This window comes from Lissotriton vulgaris, chromosome 5 (genome assembly GCF_964263255.1).
Source record: "Lissotriton vulgaris chromosome 5, aLisVul1.2, whole genome shotgun sequence".
NCBI classification, from domain to species: domain Eukaryota; kingdom Metazoa; phylum Chordata; class Amphibia; order Caudata; family Salamandridae; genus Lissotriton; species Lissotriton vulgaris.
Genome location: NC_141693.1, coordinates 281,108,815 through 281,134,188, shown reverse-complemented (window position 1 = coordinate 281,134,188; position 25,374 = coordinate 281,108,815). Strand labels below are relative to the sequence as shown.

The 25,374-nt window shown below is 46.3% G+C and overlaps 1 protein-coding gene across 2 annotated transcripts in view; it reads right to left on the bottom strand.

The window, feature by feature from the left end:
• Positions 1-25,374, bottom strand: part of KLHL17 (kelch like family member 17) — a 212,084-nt gene that overhangs the window by 36,344 nt on the left and 150,366 nt on the right. For both annotated transcript variants that reach the window (XM_086921429.1, XM_086921431.1), the window contains exons 6-8: positions 8,916-9,129; positions 6,539-6,683; positions 517-684 (exon numbers count right to left, since the gene is read on the bottom strand). In XM_086921429.1, the coding sequence (XP_086777555.1) occupies positions 517-684; positions 6,539-6,683; positions 8,916-9,129 (527 nt within the window). The remainder of the gene's footprint in view (positions 1-516; positions 685-6,538; positions 6,684-8,915; positions 9,130-25,374) is intronic.

Sequence of the window (25,374 nt, the reverse complement as noted above, 5' to 3'; positions counted from 1 at the left end):
CCCATCTTTGCAACAGTCATGGGAAAGTAGATAACTGGATTCATCTTCCTTCAAGGAAGACTTCTCTCCGATCTGGCTGATTTTGGCTCACTGGCTCAATTAAGAATCGAACACAATTTTTCAGTCCATCAAAATATTCAGGGCAGGAGAAGGTAAAGCAGTTTAATATACATAAAAACCACATCCTGTGTACCATTGACATGCATGAAGCTATGAGACTAACTGAGCTCTCTTTTCAACTGGATTATAATGAGTGGCTGTATGTTGACATACAACTGGCAACCTTTTAGAACAGAAGCCAGGATTTTAAAAAGGTAAGACTCAATCTAACAATATGGGTCAGTATAATGTTATTCATTCTCTAGTGATGACCAGAAAGGTTTTTGCACCTGAGACAACTATACCAGTTTAATTACTTGTCAAGACCACAAAGGATGGTTTATCCATAAGTGATAAATGAGTATAAAAGCACTTTAAATTATTCAGAATTATGAACGGTTGACAAGCTGCTCTTACCTGTTGAGACAGGAGGCTCCATCGTAACCCCCTGCTGCATACAGCAGCCCGTGCAATGCTGCTACGCCCAAGCAGCTGCGCCGCGTGCCCATGGATACCTCAGGCTGCCATGTATTGGTAACAGGGTCGTAGGACTCTACGGTGGCTAAGTCAGAGGTGCCGTCGTACCTGAAGCGTCAAGAGAAGCGTATAGGTGAAGTAGACAGCAGTTTAAAAAGGGAAAAATGGGGGAGTGGTCCCTTTTCAGAAAGACCAAGACAAATGACAATATGAAACAAAGATACAAACAGTTAAAGGACGAATTGCTAGTGCTCCCTATTGTGAACTGGTGCGGACACTTGTACCGCAAATGCATTGCAGAATTTTCTTTGGCTCAGATGGCATACAGACACATACATCTACACCCATTAACAATCATGAATACCCTCATCTATTCTTCAGAGAAATCTTGGGTGAGGAGGGGATAGACTGCGTCAGGAAGATTATATGAATAAACACTTTGCGCCTGTTTTTATCTTTCGCCACATTTAGTATTATTGATTTGTGAAGCAGAGCACTAAATGACCAGCAATGATTGGACAGTATCCATAAGTGATAAATGAGTATGAAAGCACTTAAAATTATTCAGAATTGTGAGCACTCTAACACTTTAGCGCAAGACACTTTATGAATATTAATAGTCCAGGCCAGACATGTTAACACTTCTCTTGTGCAGGGATCTCGTATAAGTAGCTCTGCCCAGATTATGATAGTTTGAATTACATGTACTTTGACTATTGTAACTGTGAAATTGCGATTGGAAAATGATTGCACTTGGCACTTTCTGGTTACGTATCTTTTGCTCTGTATCAAAATGTATATTGATTACTATTGCTGAATTATGATGAATTACTGTATTTTACTTGATTTCGCTCAATGTTTACAAAAACCACTGGAGTAGTATTTTTCTCTGTATAAATGTTTTTACTGCCTTCTGCTTTGCTCAATAATTTTGGTTTTTTCAGAAATAGAATTAAAAAAAAGAAAAAATTTAAATGATTGGACAGTGTGGTGTTCATGTAGCTGCACTGGTGGTCACCAGCAAGGATTTTAGGGAGATGGTTCTAATGTGGAAATATTAATTGGCAATTGGAGATGCATTTTATCCCTAACCAGTTGTCATTCACACTTTTCTCTGCAACAAATTCTGTAAAAAATAATCTCAGCAGGGGTGGATCAATAATCTCAGCAGGGGTGGAGTAAAGAATGCCCCATAGAATTTAATGACTTGTTTTCATTACAGTGACGCATTTTGGTGTAGTGACAGGCGAGAGTGCCTTGTGGATGAATTGATCTTGCTTCTGTGTTTTCAAGGGCAGTTTATGTGATGATGCTGCTTCTGCAATTTAGGTTTTACAGGAGTTGTGGGCAATCTGACTCGGCTTGGTAGAGGCTGTTACAGTATTCGTCCGCAGAGCTCCAATCTGCAGCTTCAACACTCAGGGCTAGAAATCTAGTAGAAAGCGTGCATTTAGAAGAGGGATGATTTTAATTTCCTTTGGACTGCATGGAGATGTTGGGTTGGGGATGGGCTGCTGCTATGATGTGGGAGGTGTTCCAGAAGAGGGCAGTGATTGCAGAGACACATCTTTTAGTCTTTTGCACACGGCTAATGGATACTCCCACGGTCGGACTGGCTACCAGGCGTTTTGGTGGGCTGCCAAGGTACGGGCCGATTTCACTGCGGTGGGGGCTAATTTTGTTGATGGGGACCTGCATGTGCTTCTAAATAAACAAAGCAAAACAAATGGTTTTGAAGCATACTTTATAACCAATTGCTTTGCCATTGTTTACTTAGAATGGCCCGGTAGCCAGTCCGGCCCTGGATACTCCTATATGACTTGTATGAATTGATTACATAGAGTGTGTGTGAAGGGTGGGAAAATGTGCCCATAGCCTGAAGGTAGGTTCATGCAGAAGTAGTCATATGCAAAGCAGAGTGTCTTCAAGGAGAGACACAGTATATCCTTCAAAAGGAAACACTTATTTGTGCAACTTAACGTCTTGTTAGCCATATGCGACAGCAAGACTACATGTGACAACACTCACAGAGGCATCTTTCCTCCCTACACTTACCCAAATAATTAAACAAAGGCACACTCCTAAATAACAACGATCGCAACATGCAATGTAAGTCAAACTTCGGTCTTTCATCCTTAAAAAAAGCCATTAAAATAGAAGATTGATCGAAACGCTGCTTGGTTTCTATACAATTGCAAAAACCTCAGGTGATGGACAGAATGCAGAACAATGTCATACATTCACCCCAGTACAGAGATCTGGGCCTAAATCCATCGGTTTTTTTGCACCCCACACCACCCCAGTTCAGACATGGCCATATGCAAATCAGTCTGACCCTGTGCCTCATGGGAACAGTCCAGCCCGAACTGCCAAGCCATGCCTTCCCTGGACCGGAAACAAGCTTCCGAGGACCGTTTTTTGGCATTCCAGCAGTCTGCAGCCCGGCTTGCTTCAATCCAGTGGTGTGGAGTGCATGGGACTCACGTCTGAGCATACCCATCCCACTCGTGGTGACAAATGCAAAAACCACAGGTGATGGACAGAATGCAGAACAATGTCATACATTCACCCCAGTACAGAGATCTGGGCCTAAATCCATCGTTTTTTTGCACCACACACCAACCCGGTTCAAACATGGCCAAATGCAAATCAGTCTGACCCTGTGCCTCATGGGAACAGTCCAGCCCGAACTGCCAAGCCATGCCTTCCCTGGACCGGAAACAAGCTTCCGAGGACCGTTTTTTGGCATTCCAGCAGTCTGCAGCCCGGCTTGCTTCAATCCAGTGGTGTTTCACTGCGGTGGGGGCCAATTTTGTTGATGGGGACCTGCATGTGCTTCTAAATAAACAAAGCAAAACAAATGGTTTTGAAGCATACTATATAACCAATTGCTTTGCCATTGTTTACTTAGAATGGCCCGGTAGCCAGTCCGGCCCTGGATACTCCTATATGACTTGTATGAATTGATTACATAGAGTGTGTGTGAAGGGTGGGAAAATGTGCCCATAGCCTGAAGGTAGGTTCATGCAGAAGTAGTCATATGCAAAGCAGAGTGTCTTCAAGGAGAGACACAGTATATCCTTCAAAAGGAAACACTTATTTGTGCAACTTAACGTCTTGTTAGCCATATGCGACAGCAAGACTACATGTGACAACACTCACAGAGGCATCTTTCCTCCCTACACTTACCCAAATAATTAAACAAAGGCACACTCCTAAATAACAACGATCACAACATGCAATGTAAGTCAAACTTCGGTCTTTCATCCTTAAAAAAGGCCATTAAAATAGAAGATTGATCGAAACGCTGCTTGGTTTCTATACAATTGCAAAAACCTCAGGTGATGGACAGAATGCAGAACAAGGTCATACATTCACCCCAGTACAGAGATCTGGGCCTAAATCCATCGTTTTTTTGCACCCCACACCACCCCAGTTCAGACATGGCCATATGCAAATCAGTCTGACCCTGTGCCTCATGGGAACAGTCCAGCCCGAACTGCCAAGCCATGCCTTCCCTGGACCGGAAACAAGCTTCCGAGGACCGTTTTTTGGCATTCCAGCAGTCTGCAGCCCGGCTTGCTTCAATCCAGTGGTGTGGAGTGCATGGGACTCACGTCTGAGCATACCCATCCCACTCGTGGTGACAAATGCAAAAACCACAGGTGATGGACAGAATGCAGAACAATGTCATACATTCACCCCAGTACAGAGATCTGGGCCTAAATCCATCGTTTTTTTGCACCACACACCAACCCGGTTCAAACATGGCCAAATGCAAATCAGTCTGACCCTGTGCCTCATGGGAACAGTCCAGCCCGAACTGCCAAGCCATGCCTTCCCTGGACCGGAAACAAGCTTCCGAGGACCGTTTTTTGGCATTCCAGCAGTCTGCAGCCCGGCTTGCTTCAATCCAGTGGTGTTTCACTGCGGTGGGGGCCAATTTTGTTGATGGGGACCTGCATGTGCTTCTAAATAAACAAAGCAAAACAAATGGTTTTGAAGCATACTATATAACCAATTGCTTTGCCATTGTTTACTTAGAATGGCCCAGTAGCCAGTCCGGCCCTGGATACTCCTATATGACTTGTATGAATTGATTACATAGAGTGTGTGTGAAGGGTGGGAAAATGTGCCCATAGCCTGAAGGTAGGTTCATGCAGAAGTAGTCATATGCAAAGCAGAGTGTCTTCAAGGAGAGACACAGTATATCCTTCAAAAGGAAACACTTATTTGTGCAACTTAACGTCTTGTTAGCCATATGCGACAGCAAGACTACATGTGACAACACTCACAGAGGCATCTTTCCTCCCTACACTTACCCAAATAATTAAACAAAGGCACACTCCTAAATAACAACGATCACAACATGCAATGTAAGTCAAACTTCGGTCTTTCATCCTTAAAAAAGGCCATTAAAATAGAAGATTGATCGAAACGCTGCTTGGTTTCTATACAATTGCAAAAACCTCAGGTGATGGACAGAATGCAGAACAAGGTCATACATTCACCCCAGTACAGAGATCTGGGCCTAAATCCATCGTTTTTTTGCACCCCACACCACCCCAGTTCAGACATGGCCATATGCAAATCAGTCTGACCCTGTGCCTCATGGGAACAGTCCAGCCCGAACTGCCAAGCCATGTCTTCCCTGGACCGGAAACAAGCTTCCGAGGACCGTTTTTTGGCATTCCAGCAGTCTGCAGCCCGGCTTGCTTCAATCCAGTGGTGTGGAGTGCATGGGACTCACGTCTGAGCATACCCATCCCACTCGTGGTGACAAATGCAAAAACCACAGGTGATGGACAGAATGCAGAACAATGTCATACATTCACCCCAGTACAGAGATCTGGGCCTAAATCCATCGTTTTTTTGCACCACACACCACCCCGGTTCAAACATGGCCAAATGCAAATCAGTCTGACCCTGTGCCTCATGGGAGCAGTCCAGCCCGAACTGCCAAGCCATGCCTTCCCTGGACCAGAAACAAGCTTCCGAGGACCGGTTTCTGGCATTCCAGCCGTCTTCAGCCCGGCTTGCTTGAATCCAGTGGTGTGGAGTGCATGGGACTCACGTCTGAGCATACCCATCCCACTTGGGGTGACAAATGCAAAAAACCACAGGTGATGGACAGAATGCAGAACAATGTCATACATTCACCCCAGTACAGAGATCTGGGCCTAAATCCATCGTTTTTTTGCACCCCACACCACCCTAGCACTTATGTGGAGGGCAAAAAAACGATGGATTTAGGCCCAGATCTCTATACTGGGGTGAATGTATGACATTGTTCTGCATTCTGTCCATCACCTGTGGTTTTTGCATTGGTTTCTATACAATGACACAGATTTGTTTCTGAAACAAATGTACCACAGATATTTTGTTTAATTTACTTTTGCTGACACTGTATTAGTTTGGATGAGAGTATATTCATGAATGAATGAATACTGAACATATACAGTCACAGTATCTGTAGTATGAAACAAGGTTCTATTTGATTTATGATACATTTCTAATTGTTTTATAAGAATAACCATGAATGATCGATTAAGTCCTTTTATTTTTATATAAAAATCGATTCTGACATACATATTCTAACACACAGGAATGTAGAGCTCAGCGTTAGTCAGTTATTACCTATTTTGGCACCCTTTGATACCCATAAAAGATCAGTTTGATAATACCACCCTATGTTTGATAGGCCTTCAAACTATCCATAGCCCCCCCAAGTGCTGGAGACATGGGTATGGTTAATATGAGCTTGAACTCTATGCCTAAAGAATATAACACTTTTTGTTGTCAGGTACTAGTATGATATATATCCCTGCTCCTAGACTAATTTTCTAAAAGGTCAGTGTGTCTGTGAATAAGTGAATGTAGACATTTCCACCCTGATCAGCCCACCTTAGGGAGACAACTCTCTTCAGACTCTTGTGTAAACCTCGTGTGAGGTTCTTCTTACCCTCCAACAGCATAGAGCTTGTTCCCAATGGCTGCTACTCCTACTCGCGCCCGCCTTGTGGACATGGACGCCACCATGTGCCAGCGATCTGTCCTGGTGTCATAGGCTTCACAGTCCCCATGGATAGCGAACAGGCTCCCGCCACCTGCACAAAAGGCACAGTACATAAAGGGAGAAACAAAGGATTGTAGGATTTAGCAATCAGAACTTTTGGGGTGAACCAAAGACCCCCTTCCACTGGTTTGTTAACCATCAGCATCATGTCCATTTTTAAGGGCTCGACAAAGAATAGGTGAGTGGGAGTGCAAAAACCTTCGCAGGGAACAGTAGACATAGGACACACTCAAGCAGAAGCACTGGAGACAAACAAATAAATTAAAGAGGTTTAAAGAAGATAGTTCGACGAAGAACGGTAAAGTGGAGGACAACCTGCTGTGTAGGTCACGAGCATGCAAAGAAACAATCTCTTATTGTCCATCCTTCTTACACACCAACTTAAATCCTCATCCATAGAATGCCTCAGACATTCGCTTCATTTCACACTCTAGAGAAAGGAGTGAATAAAAGTTTGGGCATTGGCCTCGAAATGGGCGCCGCGCAGGAGGAATGTCACTCCTGGGCAATCCACCTCACAGCCAGTGCCATAAGTGTGTAGACAGATAAGTAGTGATGAAAATTTGCATTGGGACCATGCTACAGGATTGTAAGAAGGTAAATAAACAGCAGGGTGAATAGCCAAATCTGTTTGTACTCATTAATTGACCTGGGAGAGAATGATAGACTGATGTAAGCCCAATGATACTTGAACCTATGACCTGCAGGTTGCATGTAGCATTACAATACTTTGATGACTAGATTACAAAAAATATACAGATAATATGTTTTACCCTGACACATTTACAGTAAAGCAAGATATGCAGACAAGATATCTAAAAAGAGAGACCTCGACCAGCAATCTGCCTGTTGCAGTTCCTTGACAGCTGCTAGAACAAACGTTGCAGGTTGGTCAAAAAAACCTGAAGCACTTAATTTTTGTTGGTGGGTGTAATTTTTGACAACCAAGAACATAACATAGCCCGTAAAAGAGATACAAATTGAATTTGATAAGTACAAACCAAACTGCTCTCCAGCTTGCACCACTTATCATACCACTTTACCATAAGAAATCCGAAGGAGGCACTGCTTTCTCGGTGCAAGCTGCCAAGCTCTGGAACTCACTACCAGCCAACAATATAAGAACCCATAAGCATATACACTTCTGATGGCAGTTGAGAGCATGCTATTTCCTAAATAACTCCACCATCCACATTCTGGCAAAAGAGCACAGAAAACAGTCACACCCTCAAGTGCAATCCACAGCATAAAACCCACGAACTGCAAACAACTCAACCATTAAACTGCTTTTGATATGCAGGTAAGCTAAGAAAGGTCAACCTATGGTTCACCATCGCATTTCATAGCTGCATATAACACAGTTATGGCCCACAATAATAATAAAGCCATAAGATGCAGCAGTCAGCAGCAAATTATATCTTGCACCTCTTAAATTCACATAAATCATCTGCTATGAAGGTTACCCATCACTGTACAGCCAAAAAAACTGTCCCCACCAAATGAACCGGCACAGAATAACTGAAGAGATCTGTCACACGTTGCTGGACAACTCAGAGGACTTTAAAACAGTCCATCTCTGCAGGTGCCAAATATCAATGCGATCGGACTACTTTTTTACATCTCAAAAAGATACTCGGATATGGGATGCTAATAAACATGCCCATCCCAACAGAGAGCTCCACTTCTCTCGCTGTGCAACCCTGCCAGCTCAGGACCACAACTTTATACAAAATCTCAGACTAGACAACTCAGGACTGTAACCAGCTAAGCAGACTACATCATGTGAAATACCATAAAGGTACCCGCAGAGCTGTACAAAGCTACCTGCATACTGAAAAATAACCTACACTCCTGTCACTCACACTTCATCATCCTACACACTGCGTCCCACACCATGATGACAACACGACGGTGGTCATCATGCACAACATAGGTTCAAAATAAAGATAACATCCTTTCAACCTCGTTGCAGCGTGCTATCCATTTAAGCAAGCATTACAGAGCCTCACAAAGGGCTGGTAAGAGCTATACAAATGCTGCAATACAATAAATACAGAAAAAGGTTATCAATCATTAAAAGGAGAAAACACAGTTGAGTGCAGATTTAATCTGATTTTCCTATCTTTGAAAGGGGAAAATGCAGATAGGTAAAGATGTGCAACGATGAGAGATGGTATCTCTTGAACAGTTTGTAAAACACGTTTAGTCCGGACACCTGGGCTGAGCCAGGTGGCCAGAGTAAAGAATGCTGTATAGCACTTACCAACGGCGAAGAGCACGGTACTGGCCCCCTCGCAGCGCCGCGGCCGGGTCCTGCTGTTGCTGAGGACGCCTCTCTGCTCTGGCATCAGATGGTACTTCAGGGCTTCGATCAGCAGGTCTTTGCACTCGGAATGGTGTCGCACCAGCAGCTCTGTGTCCACATTGCTCATGAGAAAGTCGCGGCTCAGTAGCGGTAAACGCACACACTTCATCAGCTGAAGGAGAGGAGCATGGAATCACTGCTGGGCTGGAGCGATAGCTCTACTGTCTGGTGCATAACAATTAAGCCTAAGCATAGCTTTGCTATCCATGGCATTCAGTTGTGTGTTTCCACAGCAATACTTGTACAGCTCATGACATTCCCAAAAACATGTGGTAGCTCTGCTAGAAGAGGGATTAACCTGGAAGAGGTGTGGTGCCGCGGCTAGGGCGACTGACTGTGGAATCTGGGGATCACGGTTCAATCACTGGAACCGGCGGCAGATTAGCCCAGCATCATGTGGCTCTGAGCAATAGCTTGCTTAATCTTCCTGATGGCCCCCAGCGCCTAGAGACCCTTACGGGTGATTGTGCGCTTTACAAATGTGGATTATTATTAACCTGCAACTAGAGATAGACCTGCTGTTTTAATCCAAAAAGATAGATTTCCACCACAGGACTTAGTAGTGTGGTTTTAAGCCTTTATTCGTGGGTACAACCAGCCACTGCTCCTCTCAGTCCAGAAGAGAGGCACCAACTGACTCTACTTAAAACAGGCAGCAATGAGTACCATGACAACACAAGAAGGTTCCGTGTGGAAAAAAAAAAAAGAAAGAAATAAAAAAAAAGAAAGAAGGTTCCGTGTGGAACCTCAAACAAGCATATGTAAGTGCAACACCTGCTGTTTAGAAAAAAATGCATGTAGCCCAAGTGTTAGCCTTACATTCTTTAAAATCACTTGAAACCTAGGGCCGCATGGCTGGTTGTGCAACCAGGCCAATTAACTCTACTGCCCCAGATGTATTGTGCTGTAATTCAATTTATATAGCGCTTACTACCCCTGATGAGGCATTGGCATGCTTTACGGTGAGTAGCGCACTACTCCAGAACCCAAGGTTAGTGGTTGATCCAATAGTTAGTGACTGTTATTGGTTATTGGGATTAGTCTTGTGCTCTCTAAGAAATCATTCTGTGCATCGGTTCCAGTGTCTCTGTAATAGATTAGATGAAAAAGATGTTTGCAGCCAAGTAATACCTACCGAGCCAGTGGAACTCACCCGTTAGCCATAAGATAGGTTTACACTAAAGGCATTTTCTTATACCCCTATGGGATAAGTTTACTGACACCCAAAGTTTTGCTTTGCAGCCCTAGACATTCAGCTATAACCTGTAACGAAAGTAACAGCTCCAACGTCTAAGGATTCATCTAAACCTCAAAGGCTTTGTTACTGCTGCTATTAAAACAATCTCAGAGGACAAGAGCATGCGATGTGCTCTGGCGTAGCCAGATTCCCTGCCATACTTGGCATGGATCAATATCAGAAATAAGAAATATTAGATTCATGGTGATTACAGTACTCTTGGTCCTTGCTCTTGCTTCTTCAAAACTGCTTGGGGACTGTCAGTGCTGCAGGAAGGACCGGAGAAAACTTCCCAAAATGGATGCGGTCACTTTAGATTTTGGCTGCCGCCTCACTGCGAGCGCCCTGTTCTTGTATGCCAGCTCAGCTCTACCCACAAGCTAATGTACTGTATTATGGGTGTACAGAACTGCATGGGACTGCACAGTGGGAAGGGGTTGGATAGACTGCTACAGGCAATGCTGTTCCACCAGCATGGCAGGAGTAGCAACTTTTACTTCATGGGAACTGAACTTGCCCAGTGGCAGGTGCAGGGTAATCAAGAGGTTTTCCTTCTTGGAAAGTGATACCATCCTTCAAGGAAAGAGGGCACAAACAAGACATCGTGCCAAGGCTTGTCAAGCACTGGCTTTAAACTCTAGCAAAACGAAGATGAGGGGGAGTGGAACACGGTGCTGGAGTCTCGCTACACGGACACTTTCCCTATGAAAAGACCTAAACTAAAACAAACAGAGGGAAGTTAGTCAGGGGTTAAGGTTAAACTAGCAGAAAAAAAGCTTTCTCCATCTTTACCTCAATGCAAGTAGGAGAAAAATGTATGATTAAGTGCTCCATGTAACATCAGAAGATGCTGAGGGGGCAATTATCATGGGTGATGACATGTATCTTGCAGCTAACAGCAAAGTAGCTGATCATTGAATATGGAGGGAAGAGGTGGCACCAGGTCACAGAGTCAAGAGTAAACTGAGAGCTACACTGCGCTAAGCACGTGAAATAGGTGCACCCGCCCATGTTAGACTTCATTCTACTTACACAAATCGTATGACAGTACTGATTACACTTTTGCCCCCCAACCTCGGACACTACACCTACTTGAGATAACTATAAGTAACTTTACTGTCTGCAACAGTATCAACAGCCTGGGACTCTTTACAACATAGATACAAATGCTGAACATTTGGTTAGGACCTGGTCAAACATCTGATGACCCTAAAAGAGCTGCAAAAACAAATCAAGCAAAGTTTTGCAATCAGTAATAAATGAATTAGAGTAAAGGAGCGCTCAGGGGAAACCTCAAAGCAGCGACAGGTACACTGCACAAGAGGGGGAAGGGGCAAGCTGGTCATCACACAAAGCAAGGTAATACACATGGAGGAAAATAGGGTGTTGAAGAATCATCTAAACACCACAAAGGTGACATCAAAGCCATTGGAGGCTACACAGGAAAATTCAGGCTTTTCCAACAATATTGACTTGTCACATGTCGAGGACACCACTGTCCCTTCGCATCTTCTACAAGGGAAGTTGCCCTAGACTGGACAACATTAAAGGGAACCACTGAAAATGCCATTAACAAAGCATGGAAATCCCTGAATGCTTATAAGAACCTAAAAAAAGCAAAAAAGCCTATGCGGCAGTGTACTTCAGGGGCTCCTTCTATAGAACAAAGTCTCCAACTCTGGTCGCCGCCCTAGGGAGTCAGGCACAATCAAGCTAACAAAACTATAGGCAAAAATGCAGAACCTCCACAAATTAGGTAATGATCCAAAACTGTGCCACAACTGATTTTAGAATCGAGGAAGGCCCCAAAATCATTATGTTTTTGGAGCTGCTTTTGACTAGGCCCAGATGAAATATAAATTAAGCAGCATAATAGCCTAATTTCGGGAAATTCATGTTACATGAAATTCCGGAAATGTTGCCACTTCACATAACTTCACCGTTCGAGGGAAATTTATGGCGCAGAGCATGGGAACGACATGAACAACCAAAACATGATGGGATGTTTTTCACAGCAATTGTATTTTTGTACCATTTTTTGTGCAAAATGAGTGTCAAAAACTAACACAAGGAAGCATTTTGCAAAATGATGCATAATTTCATAAAATTCTACCGAAATATCATATAATTACACATATTTTGCACATCCCTACTCAAGTAAAATAAAGAGGACGGTAATGAGGCTAAAAGATTCATGGCGCAATGCTTGATAATGTAAAAGAGCTTTATGGATTCTTGTTTGTGTGTATCATTAACAATTTGTAGTATCCATTTACACACACAATTTCACATTTCCAGACTGGTTTAATACGATTGCTTTCGAAGTTAATTACCTGATGGGTAGAAGTGTATTTTCTGATGTCTTTTAGTTATGCCCCATTTCTGTGCGAAATGCATTTTAATTAATATGGAAGCACTCCCTGTCACTTATTCTGTGCTTCCCCCAGCGCACATCCTCTCCAAACAAGAGCCACAGAACACAGTTGAGCTGCAATGTACGCGAATATTTTTCACTGATATTGTTCTGCTGATGGCGAACTTCTCTGTCGGATGTAAGTGGCAACATGTAACCGGATGTATGACGGTACAACGCGTACCGTCACAACACATCCCTTTACCACGCATCCCTTACAACGCAAGTCGTTACCACGACTTGGGTTGGGGGTGCGGATTTCGAATAGTATAATTTACTATTCTAACACCAGTCCCCGTGGACCCTAGGGAAGGTGTTGGGATAGAAAATATACTATTTGTAATCCTTTAGCGCCCTCCAGCGCAAGTCGTGGTAACGACTTGCGTTGTAAGGGATGCGTGCTAAAGGTACTGCGTTGTTAAAACATCGTGGTAAACGATGTTTACCCATGTAACCACATCTTCTGCAGCATCAATGAAATCTATACATTTGAATAGTGTAATAATGAAAATGCAACTGTTTTTTTTAACACGTCTGTATGACATTAGCATAGAGGGTGCTAAATAACTATTCAAGAAAATGGGTTAGTGCTTAGGTGTTAAGGTAATGATGTTTTGTTCTATGTGCTCTGATTTGCTGAAGAAATAACACATTTGCTCACACTACAATGATTCTTCAAAAGTTCTTATTTTCTATGCAAGAATTGTGTATAAAAGCCCAATGATTTGGGGGTGAAGCAGACTTGAGAGCTTTCCTAAAGGATGCTAGGGATACTGCCTGTTTCTTTTCATTTCGCTGCCCGCTGGGACTTAGAATATTTTCTGGTTTTACATACTCTGTATAACTTAGCATCTCAGAGCGTTTATGGCATGGACTTTGAAACATTTATTTTGAATTTTTGTAATAAAACCCTTGAACTTTATATTGATCTAGAATTCACTTATTGAGTGGGCCCAATTTATTCCAAAATAAGAATTATTTACTGAAACTGTATTTTATCGATTCAGCTGCCTTTTGAGGTGCCTTAACACGGAGGCACAATGCTTTGTGAAACTGAGGTTTAGTAACGTCTCCAATCCAGCTTAATGTGGAAGATTTGATCATGGTGAATTTTGGGATGTCTTCATAATGGTAGTGCAAGGGGCGGCCTTCTCGATCCGGTTCTGTAAAACTGGAAATGTCCGGTGGATGCATGTCCTTTTGCCAAGGACGCCAGTGCCCTGTGTTGAAGATGCCGCACCAATGGGCATTAGGCTTCTTCTGAGCTGGGGTAGGGTGTGTGTCATGCCCGCGGCGACCCGGAAGTGGTAGGCCGGCCGGCCAATCCCAGCGCGGCCCCCGGAGAAGGACCGGAAATCCCGCCCCGAGGCCGCGGCACGAGGGAAGAAGGCTGGTGGTGCTTGCGGGGCTCCCGTGTGCTGAGGGAGCCCCGGGAACGAAGGAGCGTGAGCCAGCGAAGACCCCGTCCCGAGATGGGGGACCGGGTGAACAGAAGAGCGTGGCCTGCTGCTGGGGCTCCCGTGTGCTGAGGGAGCCCCAGGGAGAGAAAGAAGACCGGCGCGCTGAACCGGTGAGTGGGGCAGAAGCAAGGGAGGGGCGCCGGGACACATTGTCGGTGTCCGCCACCCCCGATCCCCCCCCACCCCCCCGTAGCGCGAGCTTGCGCTCATTGGCAGTGTGAAGCCACGAGGGCTTCAAGGGCGGCCCCGGTTGGCAGTGGGTCGCCCCAACGTGAGGGAGAGCCCGGAGAGGCTCTCAGGGGGCATTTTATAATTTTGAGTCCCCCGAGTGGGACTCCTACCGAGTTGGGTGACTTCCCTACGAGCCCTGAGAGGCTCCAACGACGGCGCCTATTTCTTCAGAGCCTGAGAGGCTCAGGGTGCCATTCTGATTTACGAGCCCAGCGAGGTTCGAGGGCCATTTAGTTTCATGAGCCCTGCGAGGCTGAAGGGGGCACAGTTATTTTCAGAGCCTGTGTGGCTCCAACGTTTGGGACATATGCGATGTCCAGAGCCTGTGTGGCTCCAACGGTCTGCGCAGTGTGATGTAGAGCCTGTGTGGCTCCAGCAGTAGGCGCAGTTTGCGCCTAAGGGTCAGTGAGGACCCTGTCGCAGTTTTTGGATTCACAGCTGCCCAGCAATTAGTGGGCAGCTGCACCGTTTAGGTCTTGTGTGTTTCACAGGTGCCCAGCAAGTAGTGGGCACCTGCTACGTTTAGGCTTGTGCTTGAACTGGTGCTGCATGGCAGCGCACCCTGACATTTGGACACAGGGCGTCTTAGCCCCAACAAGGCCAGTTGGCCTAGGGACTGCCACAGAGGGTGGCTTATGTAAGTTTTGCGCAATTGTATGGTTATTGCACCTCTGAATGTGTTTTCTTGCATCATGTGGTATTCCTGCACCTCTGAATGTTTTAGGCATCATGTGTCTTCTTGCGCTGCACCTCTGAATGTATTTTATTGCATAATGTGCTCTGTTCTGAACACCGCTGAATGTGTAGGTTTATGCATCATGTGTTTCCCTTGTCTTACACCTCTGAATGTTTTTAGGCATCATGTGTTTCCCTTTACTACTCCGCTGAATGTGTTTTCATGCATCATGTGTAATGTGTTGTGCTTATACCCCTAAATGCTGTGTGATACTTAGGTGGTTGTTCTTTTTAGTACAGGTGGTCCTGGTTCCCTGCGTGACATTCTCCTAAGGTGTTTAGGGTTGCGTAGGTGGTACTCACCTGTTACCAGTAGATACTGGTCGTGAATTCTAACTGTTACTTTGTGCTACAGTGATTTTATATCCTTTTATTCTAATTTCTGACAGTATTTCTATTACTAAAAAGTGTTGATTATGACAGTGGCCCATGTGGCCCTGTCTTGTAAATAATCCCTTGTGAATATTGCCCGTGCCAGTTGGCACCATGTATATTGTGTGATCCTATCTGATGTGTTTTGACAATACAAAAGTTATTTTATAATAACCTTGTGTGGAGTCCCTTTTGTGGTGTGCCTAGGATGTTGTTGCTGTTGTGTGCTGGCGCAAATGCTTTACACATTGCTTCCAAGTTTAGCCTTACTGCTCGTGCCAAGCTACCAGGGGGTGAGCAGGGGTTATCTTGGCGTGTGACTCCCTTGCCCTGACTAGAAGGGTGGTTTCTGCCTAGCTTTGGCGTCAGCCTTAGCCAGCCAGAAATAGCCAGTTCTAACACTAACCCTTTTAGCATACGTTTGTAACAAGAAGTGCTGTAGAGTCCTATGCTTAGCACACTCCTGCCATCTAGTGTTGGGCTCAGACTTTTGTAAGTTGTTTCTGTTCAGTCGTGCAACTTCTCCTCTTGGATACATTGCTAATGGGCACCAACTCCATGCTAGATTGCTTCTCGCACAGAGTTGAGAGTATAAATGGAGGGTACACTAAGTAGGGAGCGCAAAGCGCAATATCAGGTGAAAACAGATAAAGCAGAATATCTGCAAAAGACACAGACTTCTGGGGAGGGTTGGTGCATGTAAACCTATGCTAAACTATACAAAGAAGTGATAGATGGAATGCTTGAATTAATCTCAGTCCCTGGTAATGACTCGGGCTGCATCCCAATCCATCGCTATTTTACATACCATGTCAACTCAATTTGGACCCATCTATATGCAAATCAGTCTTGACCCAGTCCAGCGAGAAGTGCCGAGCCAGGTCTTCCCTGAACCAGAACAAAAGCAACCCAGGACCGGATTCACACTAGTTATGGGCTCATCAGCCGGATACAGCTTAGTTCCAGTGACACAGTGTACAAAGGACCCACGTCTGGGCATACCCATCCCACTTAGGACGACACACTTAAGTATACAAAAAAGTGATGGATGGAATGGCTGAATTTATCTCAGCCACTGGTTATCACTTGGTGGCGCATTCCAATCCATCGCTATTTTGCACACCATGTCACCTCAGTTTGGACCCAGCTATATGCAAAATCAGTCTTGACCCTGATCCAATTGGAACAACCCAGCCTGAACTGCGGCCAGAGTAAGTGCCTCCGATTATTCAAGCATTTAATTCATCACTTTTTGCGCATATTATTATGTCGCCGTAAGTGGCACGTGTATATGCCCAGACACTGCATGACTGGAACCAAGCTACACCCAGCTGTTGAGCCGATAACAAGGGAGACACTGATCCGGAGGTGTTTGTGTCCGGGTTCAGAGGACCTGGAGTAGCAGTTCAGGGTGAACTGGTCCTAATGGAGGAGGGTCATGACTGATGTGCATAGAGCTGGGTCCAAACTGAAAAAGCATGGTGAGCAAAATAACGATGGTTAGCCTGGTCACAATGTTGCTTTCCTCAAGGATCTTCCAGTAGTTCACTGTACCTTATTCCTTCACAACAGTTCGTAGTTGTTTAAGTGACTAATTTGTCCTGCCATCTTCGGAAGACATTAGCATAGAGTAGGCATAATCAGTATTCTTGTAGTGGGATAGGGCCCAGTTGCTAAGGCGATATGACTATTCATAAAATTGTACTCTGATTTGCTAAGAATGTATTCCTTTTGCTCACACCATGATGAAATAGCACTTACTATGCTTGTCTAAGAGAAGATTTCCTGTATAATACCCTGATTTTGGGGTGAGCCAGAAGACTTTCCGATAATACTAGGGATGCGGTCTGCTTTTCATTTGATTATGCTGCTCACTTGGGACTTAGGAACCTTTTCTAATTTTCACATTATTCTGTTATGCCCTATTCTGAGAGCCTTCACGACATTCTTGCTATTTGCATTTATGATCTTTGTATAGTGCCTTATCTGAAACTCAATTACTGAGTGGGCCCTTACTTGACTGCATTTGATATGTTATGTGATGTCTTATCTCGTAGAAGCATTGCCTCCTGCGGTTGAGATTTACCACCATCTCTTACTCACCAATCCATAGGCAAATTACTAAGGTAATATTTCGAGGTGCACATATTTAGGGGTTTCCTCACGGCCACAAGGTAGAGGTGTTCAATGCTGAGGGTGTATTTACAAAGTGGGTTATTGGGTGGGGTTGTGTGGAGTTCAAGGCACCATCTGTGTTTGACAACAACCAAGACCCATCTGTCAGGCAGGAGTTCCTTCCAGTGCAAGAGAAAATCATGTATCCTCCCTTAACAGGTGACGTGTGGTTGATCATGAAAGCAGGGAAAGTCACTGTTTGGAGGTGGCAGCTCCCTTCCTGGAGCCACCTTTGCCCCTACCCTTACTGTTATCCCTGCTGTACCCCTTTCCCGCTTGCTGGTGGGAATGACTGCTACCATCTTTGGTAGGAATGCAGTTGCTCGGTTTCTGTATGGAGCCCCAACATGTGGAGTACAACCATGGACTTTACAGTCCCCGAATATTTCATGATTTTCTCCAATAGCTCATTAACCTGGGCCCAAATGGTACTCCCTGTCGAAAGAGGTTTTGGCCTTCACCAACCTGGGTAATGTCATAGACAAGCACAGCAGCACAGACGCCAACATCAAGGTAAGAATTGGCAAAGCAAGGTCTGCCTTCATTCAGCTAAAGAAGATCTGGAGCTCCAATGACCTTACATTGGAAAACCAAGAGCAAGCTTTTGAACACCAACATAAAATCAGTACTTCTTTATGGAGCAGAATCTTGGAGGACAACAGTGACGGCCACCAACAAAGTCCAGACCCCCATCAACAGCTGTTTGAGAAAAATCCTCCAAATCTGCTGGCCAAACACCATCAGCAACAACCCATGGCAGCAGACTTATCAACTACTTGCTCATGAAGAAATCCTGAAAAGATGCTGGGGTTGTATAGGTCACACCCTCTGTAAGTCTGCATCAAACACTATCAGGCAAGCCCCGACTTGGAGCCCTTAAGAGAAAAAGAAAAGAGGAAGGCCAAGAAAAAACTTAGCCTCGAGGCTGACTGCAAAGAGGTGGGTTACACCTGGAGTCAGATTGAAAGAAAAGCCCAGAACAGATATTGCGTCAGAGTCCGGGTTGATGGCCTATACCCCAGGAGGGGCAGTAGGTATAAGTAAGTAATTAAGTGTCCAAAGGGAGGTTGAGGAGAGGCTGCCGGGCCACGAGTATGAACCTGGAGTTACGGAGACAGGTATGGCATCTCAGGATGGTGCAAGTATGGACGCCTCTAGAGACCGCGTCTATAGCATTTAACGCATATTAGATGTTGGTGCTGGGGGATCACCCTGTTCCCAGACATTTCCTGTACTGCTAGTGTAGATGCTTGAGGAGCTCTTGCATATCGTCCCACTGTGCCCTCATCAAGTGAGACGAATGCTACCAAGTTAACTATCTGCCTATGGGTTACTGCTCCAAATGCCACGCTCCTGCCCACAGCATTGATCTTTTTTTCTATCTAGAAGAAGAACATTGCAGAAAGCCTGGGCAGAGGCTTGAGGGTGGTGTGGACCACAAGAGAATCGAGTGAAACTGCCCTCCTGATGTATGTGTGGTCACTAGGAGAGGGTTTAAACTTATTCCCGATCCTTGGGTGATAATCCTAGCCTGAACTGGGTTTTGAGCAGATTTTAGCATGCCCTTGATCATGGGCAAGAATTGGATGGGTTGCTCAGATTTTGAGAGCGTTTCAACAAGGAAGCTTTCCTCCTTCTGCCTAATAAGCATGTCCACTTTGGGGTACCCCTCAAATCACCTTATGGTATGCAGTTGGGTTATCAAGTAGTGAGGAGGCACTTGGATAATGATCTAGGTCTGAGGATGTCTTTGTGGTAGTCATCCCCGGGATCAACAGTGGAGGCTGCATGGCTCTCGGAGTAATAGGGGGAATCATCTTGTGACTCTAGTGGAGGCAGAGGGGTAGTGTGGATGGGTGCTGTGGTGGTGGTAGAATGGGAGTGGTGGTGCAGGCAGGCTATGTGGATGGAAAAGAGGACTGGTGGTTCTGTCCCTTGATTTCTTCGGTGCCAGCTTGGGATATGGGGGTGCTGGTTCCACCTCAAATGCCAGTCTGTTTTTCGACAAAGAGGCTCGAGGAGGTTTGGTTGAGAATGTGCCTGTGGCTGGGTGGATGAACAGGCCCTTCTATCTAGCATCCAGTTCCTGCTGGAACCTTTTCAGGATCGGACCTCAATATCCTCGTCTGTGTGTTGATGGAGGTCTCAAGGTTGGTTTCACTTTTAGGCTTAGTGTCGATGAAGGTTTCGGTGCCACTGATGGTTGCAGCGCCAACGGAGTCTTAGACTTCAGGTTTGGGTTCCAGCCTTGCATGGAAGCAATGATTGTTGGGGCCTTGGACCAGCTCAGGCTGGATGGCTGGTGAGGGTTGTTGCCCTTGAGCGAAGGCTTGCTTGGCTCTGAAGCCTTCTGTTACTGCTGATCAGAGTCAGAAGCGGCAGAGGCTTTTAGCTTGAATTTTCTCGACGTTCTTGCTTGGGACTAAATATCTGACTTCCTTGGGAGTTGTGCTTTACCTCAGCTTGGGACTTCTTCTGGGACTCTGTCTTGGAGACATAGGGTTCTTAAGCAGTAGATATACTAATGGCCTAAGTGAGATCTTCATGTGAGGACCTGTCTTCGGAGCGGGTTTGATGTCCTCAAACTCCTGGTGGTTGAACTCACTGTAGGATACCGTCTTTGGGCTGGGTGTCAGCTGCATCGTTGGGAGGCCTGAGCCACTGGCCTCTTCTTTTTCTTTGGCGCCAATTGATCCTCCTCACTGAAGATGTCCGAGGTGCTTGAACAGTACATTTTCCGGTGCGCCCACCATCATTCTCTTCAGTACCTGAGGGTCTTCTTAGATCTGACAGTGAGGCACAACGGACAGGACACAGGTTGCATATCTAGTGGTTGTCAGTCCACATATATTTTGAGTGGCAGCGATTGCAGTCCTGGAAGGGTGTCCATTTCTTCATCCCTGCAACATTCTCTGGCGTGTAAAGCATGGATGTTTATTCGGCCCCGATCAGGCATGAGGCCTTAGTTGTACCAGGACAATTATGACAATCTGCGGTGTTGCTGAAGATGCTCACATGTGCAGGAGGAAGTACTGGAGCTTGAAACCGATGCAATGGGATCAAAGTAACCAAATGAGGCTGACGAAAAATGTGTTAGAACACAGCAAACTCTTAGTTCCCTGGGTGCATGAGAGGGCCAAGAGGAGGAGTCACACTGCATCTTGAGACTCGAAGGACTTCTTCTATAAAAAAACCAAAAACTTGCAAACATCTGAGCCCAATATTAGATGGCAGGGGTATGCTAAGCATCTGCATCTACAGACACACATGCTATGACCATACAAGTTACAAGCTGCTTTTGATTGAGAGGAGGCGAAGGCTAGAACTTCTAACAAGCATTGGAAATGCAATAGGGCTCGCATTAGGAAAGTTTGAGCTATTGGTGTTATGAATGAATTTTTTTTATTTATGTGTTTTTTTAATAGCTAAATTAATAGCTTTGTCACTTACAATGCCAATAGTTATAACTTTCGCAAATGTGACACCTAAAGCATTTGTAATGCAACATGTTTTGTATTTACGTGACTTAGATGTATTGATATTACAAATAGCAATGGCTTTTTATTTTTTTAAATAATTAATACTTAAATAATTTATTTAATTTGTAATGGCAATAGCTTAAACTTTTGTGAATAACATTTGTGAAGATTATGTTCAGTGTTTTTTATTGTGACGAAAATCCAAGAACAGAAGTGAAATATTAACATCTTTTTTGTGATTTGTAATAAAGCGTGAAAGCTTGAAAACAGCTTGAAACATTGAAAGAACATATGTGAACCAGTGATGCTGTGGTTGCGCTGAGTGATGCTGTGGTGGTGCTGAGCGGTGTGTGCATCTGTGGAGCTGTTTGGTGGGTGCATTGATGGAGCTTAGTTGGAGCATCGGTGGAGCTGTGTGGTGGGTGCATCGGTGGAGCTGTGTGGTGGGTGCCTTGGTGGAGCTGTGTGGTGGGTGCCTTGGTGGAGCTGTGTGGTGGGTGCCTCGGTGGAGCTGTGTGGTGGGTGCCTCGGTGGAGCTGTGTGGTGGGTGCATCAATGGAGCTGTGTGGTGGGTGCATCGGTGGAGCTGTGTGGTGGGAGTCTCGGTGGAGCTGTGTGGTGGGTGCCTTGGTGGAGCTGTGTGGTGGGTGCCTCGGTGGAGCTGTGTGGTGGCTGCATCGGTGGAGCTGTGTGGTGGCTGCATCGGTGGAGCTGTGTGGTGGCTGCATCGGTGGAACTGTGTGGTGGCTGCATCGGTGGAACTGTGTGGTGGCTGCATCGGTGGAGCTGTGTGGTGTCTGCATCGGTGGAGCTGTGTGGTGGCTGCATCGGTGGAGCTGTGTGGTGGCTGCATCGGTGGAGCTGTGTGGTGGCTGCATCGGTGAAGCTGTGTGGTGGCTGCATCGGTGGAGCTGTGTGGTGGCTGCATCGGCGGAGCTGTGTGGTGGCTGCATCGGCGGAGCTGTGTGGTGGCTGCATCGGCGGAGCTGTGTGGTGGCTGCATCGGCGGAGCTGTGTGGTGGGTGCATCGGCGGAGCTGTGTGGTGGGTGCATCGGTGGAGCTGTGTGGTGGGTGCATCGGTGGAGCTGTGTGGTGGGTGCATCAGTGGAGCTGTGTAGGTGGAGCTGTGTGGTGGGTGCATCGGTGAAGCTGTGTGGTGGGTGCATCGGTGGAGCTGTGTGGTGGGTGCATCGGTGGAGCTGTGTGGTGGGTGCATTGGTGGAGCTGTGTGGAGGGTGCATCGGTGGAGCTGTGTGGTGGGTGCATCAGTGGAGCTGTGTAGGTGGAGCTGTGTGGTGGGTGCATCGGTGAAGCTGTGTGGTGGGTGCATCGGTGGAGCTGTGTGGTGGGTGCATCGGTGGAGCTGTGTGGTGGGTGCATTGGTGGAGCTGTGTGGTGAGTGCATCGGTGGAGCTGGTTGGTGGGTGCCTCGGTGGAGCTCTGTGGTGGGTGCCTCGGTGGAGCTCTGTGGTGGGTGCCTCGGTGGGGCTCTGTGGTGGGTGCCTCGGTGGAGCTCTGTGGTGGGTGCCTCGGTGGAGCTCTGTGGTGGGTGCCTCGGTGGAGCTCTGTCGTGGGTGCCTCGGTGGAGCTCTGTCGTGGGTGCCTCGGTGGAGCTCTGTGGTGGGTGCCTCGGTGAAGCTCTGTGGTGGGTGCATCGGTGGAGCTCTGTGGTGGGTGCATCGGTGAAGCTGTGTGGTGGGTGCATCAGTGGAGCTTAGTGGGTGCATTGGTGGAGCTGTGTGGTGGGTGCATTGGTGGAGCTTAGTTGGAGCATCGGTGGAGCTGTGTGGTGGGTGCATCGGTGGAGCTGTGTGGTGGGTGCATCGGTGGAGCTGTGTGGTGGGTGCATCGGTGGAGCTGTGTGGTGGGGGCATCTGTGGAGCTCTGTGGTGGGTGCATCGGTGGAGCTGTGTGGTGGGTGCATCGGTGGAGCTGTGTAGTGGGTGCATCGGTGGAGCTGTGTGGTGGGTGCATTGGTGGAGCTTAGTTGGAGCTGTGTGGTGGGTGCATCGGTGGAGCTGTGTAGGTGGAGCTGTGTGGTGGGTGCATCAGTGGAGCTGTGTGGGGGGTGCATCTGTGGAGCTCTGTGGTGGGTGCAACGGTGGAGCTGTGTGGTGGGTGCATCGGTGGAGCTTAGTGGTGGGTGCATCGGTGGAGCTGTGTGGTGGGTGCATCGGTGGAGCTCTGTGGTGGGTGCATCGGTGGAGCTGTGTGGTGGCTGCATCGGTGGAGCTGTGTGGTGGCTGCATCGGTGGAGCTGTGTGGTGGCTGCATCGGTGGAGCTGTGTGGTGGCTGCATCGGTGGAGCTGTGTGGTGGGTGCATCGGTGGAGCTGTGTGGTGGGTGCATCGGTGGAGCTGGGTGGTGGGTGCATCGGTGGAGCTGTGTGGTGGGGGCATCTGTGGAGCTCTGTGGTGGGTGCATAGGTGGAGCTTAGTGGGTGCATTGGTGGAGCTGTGTGGTGGGTGCATTGGTGGAGCTTAGTTGGAGCATCGGTGGAGCTGTGTGGTGGGTGCATCGGTGGAGCTGGGTGGTGGGTGCATCGGTGGAGCTGTGTGGTGGGGGCATCTGTGGAGCTCTGTGGTGGGTGCATCGGTGGAGCTGTGTGGTGGTTGCATCGGTGGAGCTGTGTGGAGGATGCATCAGTGGAGCTGTGTCGGTGGAGCTGTGTGGTGGTTGCATCAAGGAGCGATAGGGATTCACAGAACGAGGCAAGGCTGCCACAAATCTAAATGCAGCCTAAGACTTCTATAAATCTGTGTTGATTCACAGTTCGTCACTTTGCCTAAGCACTTTCCCACATAATGTGACATGCACATGATCTAATGGGTTTATGTTTGTTTGAGCACATTTCTGAAGTAAATGAAAAAGCTTACAGTTGTGAGAGCTATGAAATAGTATTGTTTGTTCTAGGAATAAACCAGGGCCGTGGAGTAATCATTAAATAATCCGCTCATTGGTCATAGAAAATGCCCTTGTTTCCGGTGAACAGCAACCATTAAAACGCCTGACAGTCATTAGTCTGTTCATGACACAGTACCTTAGTCCGCTTTAAACGATCTCTGACACATCGTTACACCCACCACAACCGCCCCTGTGAGCGGAAAGAAGAAACTACAGATTGTCTGTGAACCCAGAAAAATCATACCCCTGTATCCGATGCAGCTAAAATGTAGAAGTAACGTTTCTTCAAAGTGGAGCATACAGAAAACTTTGGTGATATCCATGGAGATGCGAGGGTCCTGTTAGCCAAGCTACTGCTCACCAGCAGGCGGGCTGAACTACAAAGGGGGCATTCTCCATGTTAATTTAGCTAATCACCAAAAGAAATAAAAACACAGTATTAAAAGAGCATTTGCTGGTCTAAAAGGCAGTGGTGTTGCAGCCTCCCCTCTTTATGTCAAATAATTTGCTATTTTCAGAGGGGGTCTGCAAAGCTCATGAAGCCATTACCACAAAGACATCCTCGATGGAAATATCAGCAGGTTGGCCAGGAGAAAATGTCCAGGAGTCAAAAATGCTAAATATATTGAGGTGGCCTTGCCTGGATGGTTGGGATACTCTTACCCACCTACAAACATGGCACCATGCCCAGATCAGTTACTTGTTTGTCCACGTATCAAAAATCACGAAAAGATCAGCTCAGCGAGTAAGGAATCACTGTCGTAATGATGTAGGTGGAAATGTTCCTGTTCGAATTAGTGCCGCATATTCCTTTCCGGTTGTGCAAACAGGTTTTCCTGTGTGTTTGAGGTTTTATGCTTTGTTAAAAAAAATACTTCTAATCATTGTAATAATTGTAGGCAAACTGTAGAACAGCTTTTACAGGTGTTTTGTGTATACTTCTCCCCGTTCCAGTTTCTATTATTTTAAGGCTTCTTTCGATTGGCTTGGTTTTCCTATCTAGCTGGCACAAGTGTATGAGCACGGAAATCGAAGGCATTTTGTAATGTAGGTCCCGTTTTTGGAAAAAATCATCTTTGTTTAGGATTCAAAGGTTAGAGAGTCGACTTTTTAACACCTTCACCCTTACCCCAAATTACAGGGCAGATTCCAGCTACATAGACATGATAATAAGAGGTGCAAATACGGAGAGTGATACAAAATCAGAGACAAGCGTTGGCAAAGCAGGCAAGTCTTCCGTGCGCCGTGCTGAAAGTGAAACCAGCCCTCGGCATTGCTGTGGTGGGGGAGGGGGTGGGGGCGGGGGAGAGGCAAGCAGGGAACAAGTTAAACAAGTTTTAAAAGGAGACT